The 17786-nt window shown below is 34.0% G+C and overlaps 1 protein-coding gene across 2 annotated transcripts in view; it reads right to left on the bottom strand.

Annotated features, from left to right (window-relative positions):
• LOC309440615 (adhesion G protein-coupled receptor A3-like) overlaps positions 1-17786 on the bottom strand; it is a 274291-nt gene that overhangs the window by 122029 nt on the left and 134476 nt on the right. The window contains exons 8-12 of one of the 2 annotated variants that reach the window (XM_082054476.1): positions 14361-14525; positions 10886-11084; positions 9404-9553; positions 6203-6364; positions 1559-1774 (exon numbers count right to left, since the gene is read on the bottom strand). In XM_082054476.1, the coding sequence (XP_081910602.1) occupies positions 1559-1774; positions 6203-6364; positions 9404-9553; positions 10886-11084; positions 14361-14525 (892 nt within the window). The remainder of the gene's footprint in view (positions 1-1558; positions 1775-6202; positions 6365-9403; positions 9554-10885; positions 11085-14360; positions 14526-17786) is intronic. The other variant, XM_082054477.1, reaches the window with a different exon arrangement.

A 17786-nucleotide genomic window follows, 5' to 3' on the forward strand; every position in this document is an offset into this window, starting at 1 on the left:
TTCAATTTCTTATATTGTGCTGTTACAATATTTACAAATTCATATACAGGTGATAATTGGTGATCCACCTAATAAAGTCACTTCTGTCAGAACATATATAACATAATTCAAAATTACTTTGCATGGTAATAAGTTTACTTTCTTTCTACTAGCTTCTTCATGAAGTCAGTAGAATTTCCCTTCTGTATGTTGTATAAAATCAGATAAGTTCAAAATACATTAGGAAAGATTTTGCTGATAGCTTTATATTGTGACATTCTGCCAACATTTTTAAAGGGGGCTTCAAATAAATATTCTAACTTTGCATATTTGGCACATGCATGCTGATAGGAGAGAGAAGAAATTTGCATTTATGATAGGTTTCTTTGTAACATGAGAGAGACACCAATGCTTGATCATCAAACTTTCAAGAGATTCATTTACTAGAAATGTTGGTACTCAGTTTCTGAAGGAATAAGAAATACATTGGTAGAGCTGATAAAGAAAACTTTCCAATTTCATGTAATCCCATGTATATTTCTATAGCAATCATACTATCCCATACATTGCAGAGTGTTGCAGGGCTGCTTCTTGCAAGAATCTTATTTCTTTTAGATCACTGACATTTGCTTTTCATCTTATGGATGCCAAACTCTTCTTTTGAGAGACAACTTTCTCTTTCCTATAGATAGACATGTTAACAGTGTCCACAGAAGAAATTAACTCCATTGGAGGAAACAAATTTAACCTGTTCTTCCATTATTAATATTATTCCTTCTTACCAGAAGATCCTGAGAGCACAAACTACCATATCACTGACTGCATAGCCCATACAAAAGATTAAAATGCACCAAAGGGGAAATAATGTCAATCAAGATATTTTCAAAGTTCAATAAACTAGTAATATTGTCCAGAAAAGCACCATTTTGTCATAGTAAGTATTTCAAGAAATAAGCCTATTAAACTGGGATTCAGCTGAAGGATAACAAATATTTAACTCTGCAATACTTTAATAACATGCTCAGTCAAATGCAAAGTTCCATTTCCTGCTAGATCAAAATTTAATTGTTCCACTTCATTATTTGGTAATAACAGTGCATTCTACTAAAAGGCTTCTTTATTATTGCTTTTCTTCAGCTACTACTAAAAAACTCCAACATAACACTCCCTCTGTATAAAGTTCAGAAGATAGAGAATGTTATATTATTGTTATAGCATACTTTTGCAGTGTAAAATCCCATGAGAGCACCTCACTAAGAATTTCTAAATTACTTTAAAGCTTGTTTACACATAGTAAAGTTTGCAGAACTGGACCCAGAGATAGAAAGAACAAGATATTTACTCATTTCTATTCATATAGTGGATTCCTACATTCCATCTGATTAAATTAATGGAATATCCATTAGCACAACAAAGCATGCTACACCAGTTTAAGGTGAGTTACATGTAGAAATTATTAATCTGTTTACAATGCTAACAACACATAAAATATACATTTTTCAAATCGGTATTCTGCTTAAAGGTACTACTGAAAACGCACTGAAACAGGTAAGTTATATTCATGATTGTACTGACTTACCCTGGTAGAAGAATTCACCAAGGATCCATTCAGATTGCCAGTGTTGCACTTGAAATTCAGATGTTGATCAGGATGGTAATTTGCTTCCCAGCTTCCCAAATCACGCACCACCGACTTGTCAGAATTTGCAGATACTTTCTGGAAAGCAGTGCAGGTCATTCCCATGAAACTAGATGGCTTGATCATAAAGGCCTCCAGAGCAATATTACGAGATACCTGTGAAAACATCGAGAGGCAGAAAGGTTGCTAACTCATTAAGCATGACTGTATTACTATACGTGCATTGTGCATTTATTGTATATATTTTACAAAGGACTGGGCATGCACACTATTTCATACATATTCAGAAGGTAAGGATTTTAAAAACCGGTCTAGAATTCTACAATGAAATAGTAGGTTTTCTTGGATCTCCTGAGGAACAGATCAGTTATACCAGTTACTATTTTATCAGTTTTGCAATTGTATCATTATCAGCTTCCATAGAATCAATCCTGATTTAAATCAATACAGTTATAAAGTGAACCAGCAACAGCAGTAGTAGAAATTATTTTTAAAAATGAATGAGGATATGCTTTGTACCTCAGAAATGAAACAGAAAACTTCTTAGCTATTTGGTGGATGGATTGTTTTTTACAGATCTTGTTCTATTAGAATATTGAACATGACTATGTGGTTTAATGCAATACCATGTTACAGGTCTTTGGCCTACCCTTTAGTGAGGTGTTGTGTCTAGAGGGAGATAGTAGCACAGTGCAGAGATATGCATCTCCAACCTTAAACTTATACATTCACTTCAGCACAGTCCTGTGCATGAGGCAAACAGCTCATGTTATAATCAGGTTGATGATCTTAGATGGGCACATTAATTGAACTTTATGGTTTCTGCTTCCAGACATAGATTGTTTAGTGATCTGTGAGTGTATGTATTTTGTACACTGATTGCAATGTGAAGATACCCAAGTGAAGCCACAAACTCTTATAGCTGGTTTATCAGAAGGATAAACGTACAAATGCAGCACTTTTATATTGCTGTACTTTGCTTCTGTTATGCAAGCTGACAACAAAGAAGCACCTTAAATCCACCTAGTAAAAATTGGTGTGAATCCCTTATAGTTTGAGCCTTCATATGAGTTGTGCTGACAAGAAATTACTTCATTGAAGAAAATCACATCAATTCATACTAATAAATGGATCTAAAGCAAACATTTTGCATAAAAAAATAAGGGCAGGATAGAGGTTAGCCTAGCTGTGTAGAAGTCATGGTACCAGAACAAATTAAATCTTAGTGTGAGACACAGTACATGACTTCCTGGTCCTCTTTTGAATTTATGAAAACATTTTCAAATGTACCTTCTTCAGTCACTGATGATTCTGCATAAGTCCAAAATAAAATTACTGAAGTCCTATTAAGCAAATTATTTTAGTTTTTGTCAAAATTAGACAAAATCCAGAAGCTTTCCATGTATTTTTATAGTTTTTATATAAAAGTAGCCTGAGAATTCTTTTTGATTGCTTCTAAATTCCTAAACCATCCCTTTTTTAGACTAAATTTCTTGCCTGAAGGTGATTTTTTTTTCTACACTTGAATAAAAATGCCAAAGATCATTAAGAATCAATTATTTTTTTTTTGTATTGAAAATCCAGTGGCTGTTTATTCAAAACTCCTAAATCAGAAACTAGGTTTACTTGGATATTTTTTTGTCCCATCTGCAGATAGCCTTCCAAAGAGATAAAAAAATTACTGCTTGCAGAATACTATAATCCATATCACAAGAATATGACTACATGACTCAGTTAAAACTCCTGTGTCGTAACAGGTTTTCTTTAATCTTGGGAAAAGCCACTTAATTATTCATTACTTCATGTTTCCTGCCATAGAATGGGCATAACACTAGTTCCCAATTTCACATTTGTGAGGTAAGGTGAATGTTGTAATGGGGATTTAAGTGATTGCACAAAAGTGAGCTACCCTATTTTTTTTTTTTGTTAATTTTGAATATTAAATCATTTAAACACTTGGGGTTTTCCACTCCCAAAGTATACCCATGAAGACTTGACAATGTTCAAACAGTGTGGACATACCATTCTCAGCATACAGAAACAGATGCCTAAAATGTAAGGCAAAACAGTGTTCATTATGTAGGATCATAAAATGAGCTACAAAATGGATACAGATAAACTCAGAGCAAAATTAACCATGGAAACAATCCACAGTCAGGTACACATTATGAAAAGCCACAAGCTAATCTTGTCTCTAAGCAGTACAGATACAGAAAATGATAATTTGGTGTCCATTTCCTAAACCTCAGATAAAGGCACCACTTGGCAGAAAGGCCAAAGGGGATTGTTGCCTGGGTAGGCTGAGAGCAGCGCTGAAGGCTGCAAGACAGAGCACAAAGAAAAAGCCACATTGCAATCAGCCTAAAATATTCTGACAGTCTCAGCGGCTGGAGAATGAAATGAAAACTCTTCAGAAGGGAAAACTAGTACATGTGCCTGACACAGGACCATTGAGATAAGTATTATCAGCTAGAAGTCTTCCTTTTCAAATGGCACATCTGACATGCATACACAGAAATGAAATAAAAGCAGGAATAAAGAAGTGCCTCAGAACAATGCTGAAGGGATATGATTTTGGGGGTTCTGAAGCATATAGATCCACACCAGGAGCTCTCCGTTGCCCAGGGATGCTCAGGGTACCCCTCACTGCTCTGGCTGTGCCCAGTCATTACCGGCCACTCTTCCGACAGTGTGTTTTGTGCACTGTTTGACAGCAAGGGAAACTTAAGGAGATCTAAACAAAGGTATCCGTCCTGGTGTTTTTCTGACCTTCAAATTAGCCATTCCACAACCTCATGAAACTGGAAAAACATTTTTGTCTCCCAAAAATGATGTAGAATAACCATCATGGCTCCCAAGTGGCTTTTCAATTTATAGGAATGCAGTCATGCATATATTATACAACTGAGACAGTTTAGAGAGGTTCCTTTTTTTGAGGAATTCTATTATAAGCTAGCAGCTACCTAAGCTTTGGGGGTTTTGTTTGCTGTTGTTTAAAATAAAGAAAACAGGTGCAGTTTCTGTGAGACAATTTGCTGGCTGGCCTCACAAAGGAACAGAAGTGTTTGGTATTGCTTGAGATGACACCAGAAAATCTCCACACCTTTGTTTGTTTACAAATTGCACTCAATATTAAACTAATTCTCCTACAGAAAACTAGAAGAATCAAAAAAATAAAGCATGGCAAAAAGGTAAGTGACACCGATCGACATCTGAGGACACAGAATTATTGTTTACAGTAATGTCAACAGCTTCCTGAAGCAGTGATAAGAAACAAAAATCACCTTTGGCACTTGACATTTAACAGAGATTTAAGTATAAAGCAAGAGAGCCCCCCGTCATATTGCAAAATACTATTAAAAGGCACATTATTGGCTTTATGTATTTAATATAAATAAATATTTGCAGCAAATTTTATTTTTTTATGTAAACAGAAGTTAAATAAAAAAAAAATCCTTTAGGAAACAGTCCAATATATTTTTGTCTTTGAAACACTTCTTTTCTAAAAATATACAGTGAAGGAACTAAGGCTATTATGTTATATGGCTCAGCCTATAAATCCTTTTTTTTTTTTTTTAATTTTATACCTTATTATTGTAATTGTAACTAACACTGAATTAACTTTTAAGTGGTGTCTTCACGTAAACACAGTGGACAATTAAGAAAATAACAAAGGTGGTTTGAAACCAATCAAGCAAGCAAACAAACCCAAGGAGTGATAAGGCTTTAAAATTCAGCCTGGGGAGGAAAAGACTCTGGGGAGAGCATTTTATGGCCTTCCAATCCAAACTATTCTGTGATTATGTGAAAATGTTTATCTAAAATTCTAAAAGGATAAGTTTCAAGCTTCTGATTTAGATACATTTCTGCTATTTAGATATTGAAACTTGCAAAAAGACAGTTTCTCAGTATCCAAATGACAACACCTCACTATCTAAATGACATATTGATGTAGGTGGAGATCAAGGAATAAGAACATTTTTTTCATACTGCCACAGCTTGGCTTCTAAAAATCTAAAACTAACCACAAATTAGTCATCTTTATCACAAGATAAACCTTTTTTGATAGTTTTCTAAATGCTTTAAGGAAGTATTGTCTAGAATCTTCTCTGAAAGGCAAAAAGTCTTCTGCCAACAAGGGAGCTTGTCTTTTCTCTTATCAAAAATTTCACTCAGTCAAGTTAAACCTTTCAGAATAAACCCATATGCTATAATGACAAGAACAATAGAAACTAAGGGAATGGTAAGAACACTAGAAAAATAGTGCTGTGAACAGCCTATTGTAAGAATAAATACAATAAATCAAAGTCAAGAAAAAACCACTTTTTAATACTACAAGTGATACTAAAAAAATGGTTTTGTATTCCAAATAAAATCCAAGAGAAGAAGAAAAAAAAAAGAAAAAAAAAAAAACGCATAAAACCCCACAGAATCCAAGTATATCTATGTAAATCAACTGTGCTGTGTATCTGGCTTACTCAATCTTGCTCCTCTGTATACTAGTTACTTGTAAAAATTGTGAAGAAAAATGACATTTTAAAAATAAATTCTGATAACAAAAAGCTTTGTAATTTTATTAAATACCTTTGATATAACTTGAATATTGCTGGTCAGTATTTGACTCGCAATGTGTTCCACACATCGTACAATCCTGGTGCAAGCTTTGTCTTCCTTTTGAGCCATCCACAACACATGGTCATCGACCAACATCATATTACTGGCAATTTCAATAAGAGCATCCCCAACCTGGAAAAAAAGAAAAAAAAAAACAATAAAAAAACCAAAAAGATATTGTCTGGAAAACTCTCAAAGACAGGAAAAGTGTAGACAAGAGTACAACTGAAAGCAGGCACCTTATGTCTCTTAGTAATCATCATTCAAAGACAGTTTTGATTCTATCATGAAAATTAAATGGACTGAAAAATAAAGACTATGAAAAGAACAGTGCAACTGACTTCAAGGAAAAACTTTTTTATTTACAATTTTATAGTTTATCCTCAAGATACACCACAAAAATTGAGTCCCTAATTGGGTGATAAATGGAATCCCAGAATTATCACCCTCTTTCTTAAACTAATTGAAATTGACCATGTTCATGTTCAATCAAAACAACTTTGAGGGGGAAAAAAAAAAGAAAAAAAAAAAGAGGGAAAATATATTTGAAAGACATTTTTGTTGCAGTCATAGTGGGGTAAATTTGAGGTATAACTCAGGTGCTGACACAAACCTATATCATCTCATTTGCTATACAGAAAGTGTGGACTTGGAGCTTTGGACGTTTTAATTCACTCTTGTGGCTAACTCAAAGTGATAAATCTTTGTTTTGCCAGATGACATTTTACAGATTTGGTAAGTATGAGTATGTGTTTTGAATTTTTATTAGTATGTTACATTTAAAAAGAATAACCATCCCTATTAATATTTTTGTGATTATTTCAAATTTAAATGAAAATATTTACTTTTAAAATTCTAAAACTTGAGTGAGATTTCAAAATTAACATTGTCATTATTTTTGAAGTCAAAGATATGCCAAAGATATACAAGGCTGTCACAACTAAAGCTGAATGAAATGTATATAGAAGAGAAAAAATGACTGAAATATAGCTAGAGAAAAGTCAAACTAACAGAAACAGAAAAATAAGGGAAATACACAGATAAATCAGTGGAAAGGAAAAACAAAACACAGCAACAGTGAAAAAGGTTTAAGAAATGACTGCCGTTATGAAGTTCTGCATTTTCAATAGAAAGTACATAAATTTCACATGCATTGCAAGGGATATGGAAATACTGAGACTATATGTGAAATCTTATGTGACTGTTCCTGAAATATTTAACCTATTTTTGAGAACATAAATACTAGATAATTCTAGATAGCGCTTGACAGTGTGACAAACAGAGCTATTGATACAATGAATAACAATAAAACACATTAAGAGACTGGAGTGACTTATGAGAAATGATTAAAGCATACACCAATCAGCGAAGCAGTAACTTACTGAAGGCATAACAAGAGTCTATAAATATACAAAAGGAGAGAAATAAGAAGAGGAAGTAATTTATATTCTAATTAAATGCATTAATGAAGAGTAAAGGCATGGCATTGAAAAATACCAAAAATTGGGCTAATACATGTATATCTTCCTGGCAAAAATTTGTAGTATATTGCAAATATGTCCCAAATGCAGGTGTTGTAGCTCTTTTGTTTGACAGGTGAACCACCAGATGGGACAAAGTACCACTAAGTCATATAAAAATGAACAATCCTGTGCTGACTGGGAGAGGCACTCCCCAGAGAGGATGTACAAAAACTGTCCTGGTTCAGCTAAAACAGTTATTATATTATTTTGATAAATCACAGAAAACCTCTGTGTATGTATTTTCATTAATTTCTAGTAGGTTTATATAACTGTAGCTTCAGCTGCTAGTCAATTCCAAAATAATATACCTTTGTTCATATGTTGCCTTGTATTACATGAAGTTTGGTCCCATTTATAACTACATGCATGCAGCCTCATGTGTGAAATTACTGACACTTTAACTTCACAGGTGTTTTCCTACCTTGAGAATCATAGTTACAAAATAGGTATTAGTAGAGAGGAACTGGGTATTAATAAAGAGGAACTTAGTGAACTAGAGAGGAAAAAGTGTAAAGTTCAAAGTAGAAGAGGGAAACAGAGATGAATTAGGAGAAATGTTCTACAGTATGAAAATAGTAAGAGATTATGAAATAAGAGATGTAGAGATAAATGGTGGAAACAGATAGGTTTCGCTACCTAAAACCACAAACTGAAGCCTTTCTGAAAAGCAAAAGAATTCAGTTAAAAGATTAGAGATGGTGCTCAGTTTTAACGTATACTACATCAGCTGCTAGGAAAACAGAGACTTAATGGTAAATCCAAATGTTTCTTTTGGATGGTAAATTTTTGCTTTGTCAGAAAGCTGTAAGATCTTATCAGGATTGCGAGTTGAAATACAGTTGAAGCTTTGAAACATGATTCTTGGAGAATACTTAATAATACATTTTATGTCTGGCATATAATGATGAAATCGGAGGCTTTCTCAAATTGGCACTTAAATGTTAACTGTTACAATCCCCAGAGCCAGAATGGAATGTACATTGCCAAACCAAACAAAACCAAATGTTTTAACTATGGCTATCATGTGTACAAAAAATTACAGGTTTTGAAATCTTTACACAAGCAGTTACTCTGCAAATTAACTGTAAAAGCTATGATGAACATTGCTGTTCCCTGTAAAAAAAAAAAAGTGTTTTTTCCATAGGGTTTGTATAACTCTCTGATTAGATTGCTCTGTAAAAATGCCATGCTTTACACTAAAAGTTTCTGTAGGAAGTTGCACTTAAGGAAACATCTTCACATGAAGTGATACATGCTTTCAAAACTCAGTGAAAACCTCATGACAAAATGGAGAAAATGAAGCATGTGTTAACTCCAGTGCCAGATGGAGAGGCACCTTGAGTTCATCCTAATATGTTGGACATTGCAGAAATTAGAATGAAAAAGAAAACTAAAGAAGTGGCATATTGAAAAACAATTTTTATTCCTAAGCAGCAATGCCTTTGTCAGATGAGATGGCTTAGCTGTCCTTTTTGGCATGAAGAAACATAACACAGTATATGCGGAAGACTTGCAATCAGAATATCAGCAATCAATTTTAGAAGCTACTCTTCAGTGTGTGCCTGCATACAATGAGAACAGGGCCATATGTGAAGACTTCACTTCTAAGTGATACTTTTTTTTTTCCAGCATAGAGAAAATATCTTACATCTTGAAATTCATCCACGAAGACAATTAACTTTTCCATTATGTAAGCCAAATATATTACATCCATTTTATCCGCAAAGTGGGAAGCACCTCTTGTGTAAGCTGTCAGCTGGCGGGAAAATTCAAGCACAGTTGTCAAATTGATGTGCATCTGAAAATAGACCAGAATTGCTAGGTGTAATAAATCAGCTACTTTTGTTCTCCTTTAAAACTAGAGATCACATAGATTTGTATAATGCTTGCTATAATTTCACATGGATTTATATGCATTAGTAGTACCATGGGCATAAATTTCAGGGGCATATGAATGTATCTATCTTCAGCATTAGATTTTAAATTTCATTGCTGTTATCTGAAGACACCACCACAAAAGGCCAACAAAACAGATTTTGGTCTGCTTTTTCTAGACTGTAACTAACTGGCCTCATAACATACTATACTAAGCTACTAACCTTGCCTTGCCTGTATCTTTAGATTGTCATAACAATAGTATCAGTGAGGGTTCATATACACAGTGGTGCATGGTGGACGAATTAGGGACAAAGGTAGTAAGTTGAAACAAGAGAAGTTCAGACCAGTTATGAAGAAAATACTTTCTGCCTTGAGGACAGTCAGGCATTTGAACAGGTTACCCCCCCAGAGGTTGTGCAGCCTCCATCCTCTGAGGTATTAAAGACCTGACTGGTTAAAGCCCGAACAAACCTGGCCTAACCTCATTGCTTACAGGAGAATGGACTGGATTTTAGAGGCCTTCCTAATTATTTTATTATCCTATAATCACATTGTCTCTCTTCACATAATGATTATTCTTATTTAAATACAAACACATTTGAAAACAAACTTCTTTTGATGTTACCTAGCACTACTGATTGGGAAGAAATTATCAAGGAAACTGAAAGTTGTAAAAGTTAATATGACAGTTACAAATCTGTGCCATCCTCCATGCTGTTCCCTGTTAGGCCTTTTCTTCTAATTACTTTCTATGCAGTTACTTTTGGTCCCGTTCTCTCTTTTACTTATCCATAAGAAACTATTTAAATACTGCTTTTTTGGAAGACATCGAAAAGGCATTCTAAATTAGGATTTATTTTTGCATCTGTTTGAAATATATTATTAACAACGGCAATGAGGAAAGGTACTTCAGCTGACAGAACTCCGATATAGGCCTTTGAGCAAAATTAACATCTTTCTTGTAAAAATGCATGAGGGGAAGACAAAGTAGGAACTGAACTGAAGCACTGATGACCCTGCCAACATTACTAATGGTCATCTAGACTCCAGGCATCCAGAGGAAAAAAAAGAAAAAAGGGCAATGAATATTGTATACTTTTTCCCTACAACTTCAATTACCAAACTGTCTTTCAGGTAAAACATTTTGTTAAAAGTCCAGCTATCCCAGCCTTGTGGCTGAACAGACATTCCTTGCAAGCTATTCAATAAAATCAGTACCAGAGAAGTGAAGCCCTGGATTTCAAAATGTTACCTGACTAAAAGCATGAAGAACTTGAGTCACTTCTTGTGAATAAGGACATTCAGAATAGTTTTCTTCATCCCAATGGCCAGTTCTATTACATTTACGCCACGCCTTAGACTCTTCTGCGCCATTGTGAAAGGCAATGGAGTTAAATGAATACTGGAGACAGGGATGGTAAGCAGTTATCCCAGCCAAAGTTTTGGGCCACCTATGAACAACATGATAATAAAAAATGACAATGTGAAACTCCTTATTTAAAGATAACTTACAATATAGCAACATTACACAGAATATATGAGAAAAAGGCTGTTTAAAATTAATGTTCTATAATGAATTACTCTGCTTCTTTAGAAAACGTCAAAATTACACAGGTTTGAGTCTGGCTGGTCACACATTAATTCTGCATTAAATCCAGGAACATGTGTGATGTTAAGGAAAACAATATGGATGGAATGTTGCCTACATTCACATTTGCAGACTACAGAAAGCAGAGCAGTAAGTCCAAAAAGCAAAAAAACCCAGACCCCTAGTACTAAATGCTGTAAAAGGTAAACACTCAAAATGTACCTGACAACCCTTGCTTTGCATTTCCACCCAACACTACAAAACCCTCGCTGCCACAAAGCCCTGCAAAGCGGAAATCCCTGTATGTATCAGAAACCAATAAACAGGATTCAGAAAAGATTATGTCTCACAGAGGAGGAAGGATCTAGCCCTCAAAAATTAACTATGCAGGTTTACATGACTTATGTAGTGTGGTTCCAAAACAGCCTTTGAAAACAAACTATAAATCAAGAGCAAACATAATTCTTCTATTTAGCTCATGGGTCTATTAAACAACATTGGGTTTTTGTATATCTGCTGTATTCTCTAGAATGGCACAACTGGGATTTACTTCTTTAGATACAAAATCCATTGTCATTTCCAGCATAGTATGGGCATAGCAGGATAAGGTAATTGGGAGAAATCAAACAAAACCAGAAGCATATTATCAGCAAGACAACATATCTGGAAAGGATATGGTTCCTACTTTAATTGCACTGATGTAATGATTGAACTCAACCAATCACAGAAAGTATCAGTGAAGTCACTCCTGAACAATCACCTTTTGCTCAAACATATGTATTAGACCCTCTTGGTTATACAGTGCAGGTCCATTTTGACACTGTTACATAATATACTGACAGGTTTGGGGATATGCAACTTTTCCTCATTTCAGAAAAATAAAAGGCAAGAAGAAAAATATTTTTATGTGTCACAATCAACTCTCACTGGAATAATTCATTTTGTGATGCAAAAACAGTTGATGAAGAACAACCCATGAAAGAATCTTCACAAAAAATCAAAATATGTACAGTAGTATATTTTGCTTTTGCCTCTGGGCTGAAATAATATTTTTGCTAAAACATTCACATTAATGCAATTGGGCCACACTAGGCAGCAAGTAGCAAGTTACTTCAAAAGTAAAACTAAAGAGGTAATTCTGAAACTATTATTAGCACAGGTAGCAGAATCTGGCCTTTATGAATAGGAATGACAGGACATAACAACATTATCATTTGCATTTCAGCATAAACTTACAGAGAGCTGAAAACAAAAAAATGAGCAAAATATGGCCATCATAGAGAAAAACTCTTAGTACATAAGGCCAGTTCGTTCTGACTCACAGTGCCCAATTCTTACTGCAGTTGTGCAATTATAAATACCACCTAGGCTGGTCAACTGAAAGAACCACACTTCCCTAACGGCTGATGCTTTTTTCCTTTTTTGGTCCAATAAAAGAAATGTTCTTTTTAGCTTTTGCTTTTGTGCTTCAGGTCTTTCTGCTTACATACTTTCTATGCCAGCAAAACTTCAAAGACCTTTGTAAGAAAAATTACTGGTGTGATAGCTGTATCTCTGAGGCTAAACCTCTGGAACAATTTCAAGTGCTAATGCTGAGTTTGAACCTGATAAATTCTCTATAATTTTAAATTCGTTCTCTCAAGTGCCAAAAGAACCTATGGACTCAGCATCCTTTTGATATACATTTTAAAAATAAATTTATATGGATTTCTAGAAAGATGATCAATAGGGAGAGAAATATGCACTCCTGTTCTTTTGAATTCTATAAAATGACAGAAATGCCCCCGGTCTTAGTTTGTGCAGTCTGCAGAATTTATATATATTTATTTATGAAGAAAATGATGTCATTTTATGGCAAGAGCATGAACTTCATAAAATTGTCATCTGAAAGATTCAGTATGTGTTACCTGATTCTATAGCTAAGATTGTCAAAGATCTGTAATGGATTTGAATCCATATATACAGAGAAATAGGTATATAAGTTCAGCAAATGTGGTATACTCTAGAACTGAGTTTAACACATAATAAAATACCTTTGTAGCAAAGAGAAAACAGATTATGTCAGTTGGTTTCTCCACTTTTTAATTCAATCCTTTATTTTTATTCAAACACAAGAAATAGTAGTAAAAGGCCTTGAAAAAGTTTTTAACTTAAAAATGAAGAGAGGCTTTCAGGTCAGAAGTACTTGCAAAAAGTTCTGGCATTTAAGAGAAGCTCCATCTGTCACCTGCTCTTCCTTTCGTTAACTATTCAAGCTGAATTCTTATTATAATTCACTTGGTAACAAATTACCTTCTTGATTTCTCAATGGGAATGCCATCATACATCAGTGTTATTGTCAAGCAGGTAATTATATTTTGTTTGAGCTTTATGCACATCACTGAAGTATTTTAGAGCTAACTGAAAACAATACCAAATTCCACAGAATCCTTTTATTTTTCTTCAGTTTATGAGGATTAAAATTTTAAAAACTTGTCAGCATATGTAGGTAAAAGTAAAGATGAAACAAAAATTACACTTAGTCAACAAAATTGTGCAGACTCTAAGATTCAGATAGCAGATCAGATGTGTTTTCCAATCATGGGATATATTGGTGGAACTGTATATATCCTTAAGCTTACCTCAAATGATCTATTTGTTTTGCTAAGTAGTTTTACTTACCATTTTGATTCTTTTCAGTGAAATACTTTACGAACAGTTTTATGTCATCTGTTTCCTCTAATCTCAGCTGAACAAACCACCAGAACTGGTACAGATTAGAAAATACTGAAGATTTAATCTTCTAATGCTTTAATGCAGTATTATCATATTCTGCAATTTAGAAAAGACTAAGAACAATGTTGAACCCTCTCTCATTTAGCTGTAAAGAGCCTGCATATTTTAAAATTTTCCATAATCTCACACTGAGGACTCAGAAGAAAGATTCTCTTGACTTTCACAAACCACTGCTGCTTTTGAAGCATTAGCTGCCATTTCCCACAAAAATCATGCAGTGCTCCTCCTTCCTAATACATTACATAAAAGTGACAAGTAAAATAAGTGACATCTTCATAATTGACACTGAAGTATCATGTAAGCATGAATATGATCTGGATTTACATTAATATATGAAACACTCTCCAAAACCTCAAAATCATACCTGAAATCTCCCTTGTTGTTAATAACTCTTTCTGCAGGGCAGTAGGGTGCAGCTGTTTCAAGTACCACAATTTCTACTTGTTTGGTGCTATTTCCATAGGAATTGTTGACTAGACACTCCCAATCTCCAGTTGCATCAATGTCAATGCTGGACAGGATAAGTTCACTACAAAAAAATAAAAGATTAATTATTGTATATACTTTATTATATAGAGATTGAGCCACTGGTTTTCTCTCATTAACATATCTTCAGAGATTGTATATGAAAATATAAAACCAGCTTTTACTTCATGTTATAGGAACAGACAATATGCGAGTGATTGGTATTAAGATTTTAGCAGCAGTAACTTGGACTGACCACTCAGATCATGACAGGCCATAACTCAAATCACCAATCGTCACACAAGTATAACAGTTTTGTACCAAATATTATAATTTGGAGGGGGTTTGTTGTTCTTTCATAAACATGCACTTAAAAGTCAGAAATGCATTTCAAATTGACAATGCAACCAATTCACAGCAATTGCAGCTACTATGGTATTTCAACAGCAGAATCTGCTGCTCCTGTGGTGGCACAGGAAAAGTTTTTGAAAACAGCCCCTGACTTTGGAAGCTGCAAATAATTTTCCTGACCAATAAAAAATGAGATGAGGCAAATACTGATATTTCTGTCAGTACTTTACTACTTATGAACTTCTTTCACACTGCCCCCCACCAAATATGAAATGTAATTATTAACAGCAATAAATCAAAGTTGCATTAACTTTTTATAATGAGTGTTAGACAAGTTAAATATAAAGACACTTTGTGGCTTCTGTTACAATTTACTACAATTCTGTTAAAATTTACTACAGTTTTAAAGGAAGTACAGCTTTTGAAAGTAGTTGGGAGAGGAAAAATGTGGTAATTATATGAAATATTTACTTTGCTTTATGCAAATGGCTTATCTTTGAATATGCCTTGTGTTTTAGGCAATTAGAAATGTGGGAGGAAATGAAGTATAGTCAGAAAGGGGGAGAACGTACATTATAAACAGAGAAGCATAGAATTTAGAAGTTATTACATTAATTTCAAATCTGTATTTAAAACACAATATTAAAAAAAATTCTACTGTGGCCTTTGGCACTTTTTTAAAGAGCCTGCCTGACATTCTGAAAGATATACAGAGAATAATTAGAATTTATTTTTAATTTTTGCTCTTTTAAACTTCTTTAAAAAATGTCACTTTTATTAACTTGGCTGCAAGAAAGGATCGAATCCAATCTTCTTGTATATAGACTACTTCTGATACACATGAAAGTAGAACCACAATCAAGGAGGAAGTGATTAGACAGCTGCATATGTAATCTTGCCTTTGAAATATGCATACAATTAAATATGTTTTTTTCAAGTACTTACTACAGACCTGTTATCTTCATCCCCAGAAAACAAGCAAACATGGTAAATAGCCTTTGATTCAAGTTAAATTGTTTCAGAATTTTTGTGCAGTTCTCCAGATACTCGGTCAAATTTATCATTAAATAGTAGCTTCAAAAATCTCACACTGTTCCTATTATTCACTGTTTTGAGCTCCAAGTACTGTGGAACCCCCTATTTCATTTTTACAACAAATTGTAACATGTTTTTGTTGCAGAAAACACACAAAGAGCATTACTGGTCATTTGCACACAGAGTAGCAGAAGATTTTTATGTCAAAAAAAGCATTTGTTCTCTTAAGAAGTCTCAGATGAGAAATCCCAATAACAGCAGCCTCTTAGCTAACTCTTAATACATCTTACATTCAGATTGAATTACTTAAGTGAAATTAGCCAATTGATAATTTTTTAAAAAATTAAATCTTCTATTTCATATGTCACATCATCTTTACAAACAACTGAGAAACAATATATTCCTAGAGCTTACAAAAATTTTCACAGAAATAACAGGCACCAAGATTCAGAGACTTCCCAAGTGAATAGAATGTATGATAGATGTGCTGATTTTTTTATATATTCCATATCAAATGTCTATAATAATTGTTACACCTACATATTTAATAAAACTGGGAACCACGGTAATTTTAGGTAAATGCAATACTTGAACATATTATCAGTTTAGAGGTAATCAATATGAAGATAAATAAATATGAAGAAAAAGGATACATTTTCCATTTATTTAAATTGCTGAAATGTGTTCTGTTGTAAATTTATCTGCCACTAAACAGGCCTCCTGTCATTAGATGAAGTTTCCCATTTTCACAGAAAAATATTTACTGATACATCATTGTTGCTTCTTGTAGAAACTCAATACTTGAACACTTGTTCAAGTTCTCTAAAAGGATGAATAAATCCTCACATCCACACTTTTATTCTTTTACGGCCCTTTTTTCAGATAGCGAACCAAAATAAGCCAGAATAGGTTTACGCAACATAGAAGAAGCTGTATAATGACTAGAACATGGAATTGTCTTCTGAATTGCCATCTGGCCACAGTAAATGATGCATTCATTTATATTCCTCTAGGGATATTTTGGATAGCAAGCCCAATGGTGAAACTGTTCATTTACTTACCATCTGGATATGACAAATGATAAATTGATCTTATACCCCTGGAGAATTTAGGGGACTGTATTAAAACAAAATAAAAAGTCTTCCAGTTCTCAGAAAGAGCAATCAACTTGATCCTTTAACATTTTCTCTACCAGTAATCCTTGGCAACTTCATGGTACTTTCCAAAAGGAAAGAGTGGACCTGTAGAGAATTTTAAACCCCTTTATAAAGTTTTCTTGTAGGTCAGTTACACATTTTAAGCCTTGGCACTGTTACTTTAGCATGCCCAAAAGTTCCATTGTTTTTCTTACTGTTCATAGAAAAGCATTCTTGATCTCTTTCAGCCATGGCAACAAGTCTTGATAAAAGGCAAGAACTCTCCTGTGACCTGAGAACATGGCAGGACTCTCTCGTTTAGGAGCTTGACAAAAGGACAACAGAATTAAGAGAAGATGGCACATTTGGCTGCATAATTTTCTTTATTATCCTATCTCACAGAAGCCAAAGAACGTCAGGCCGCAAATGAAATGATCTTGCCTCTACTATGCAGCTTTCCTAAGGATGGAGTATGAGTCAGAAAGAGTTCCTACTCCCTCTACATTATCAATCATATGCCACTCCTCAGACATGTGATAGTTGCTGCTTTTGTGGAAATTTTTGACCTATCAAGACAAGTCAGACATTCACGAGATGGTGTCAAGGCAAACTGAATATGAAGATTGCTGACTGATGAGAGCAAAAGGATGACTAGCAAGATTTTCTCAAGTTTTCTTCTGAAATTATAGTGGCCATTCAACAAAAATATTGAAAGGAAGAAAGAGAACATACGTTTGTTGTTTGTACTTGGAAATTTCATGTATGATAGGACTTCTTTTTCAAACATGATGACTGGCATATTT

Source organism: Streptopelia decaocto (genome assembly GCF_964273445.1).
Source record: "Streptopelia decaocto genome assembly, chromosome: 5".
NCBI classification, from domain to species: Eukaryota; Metazoa; Chordata; class Aves; order Columbiformes; family Columbidae; genus Streptopelia; species Streptopelia decaocto.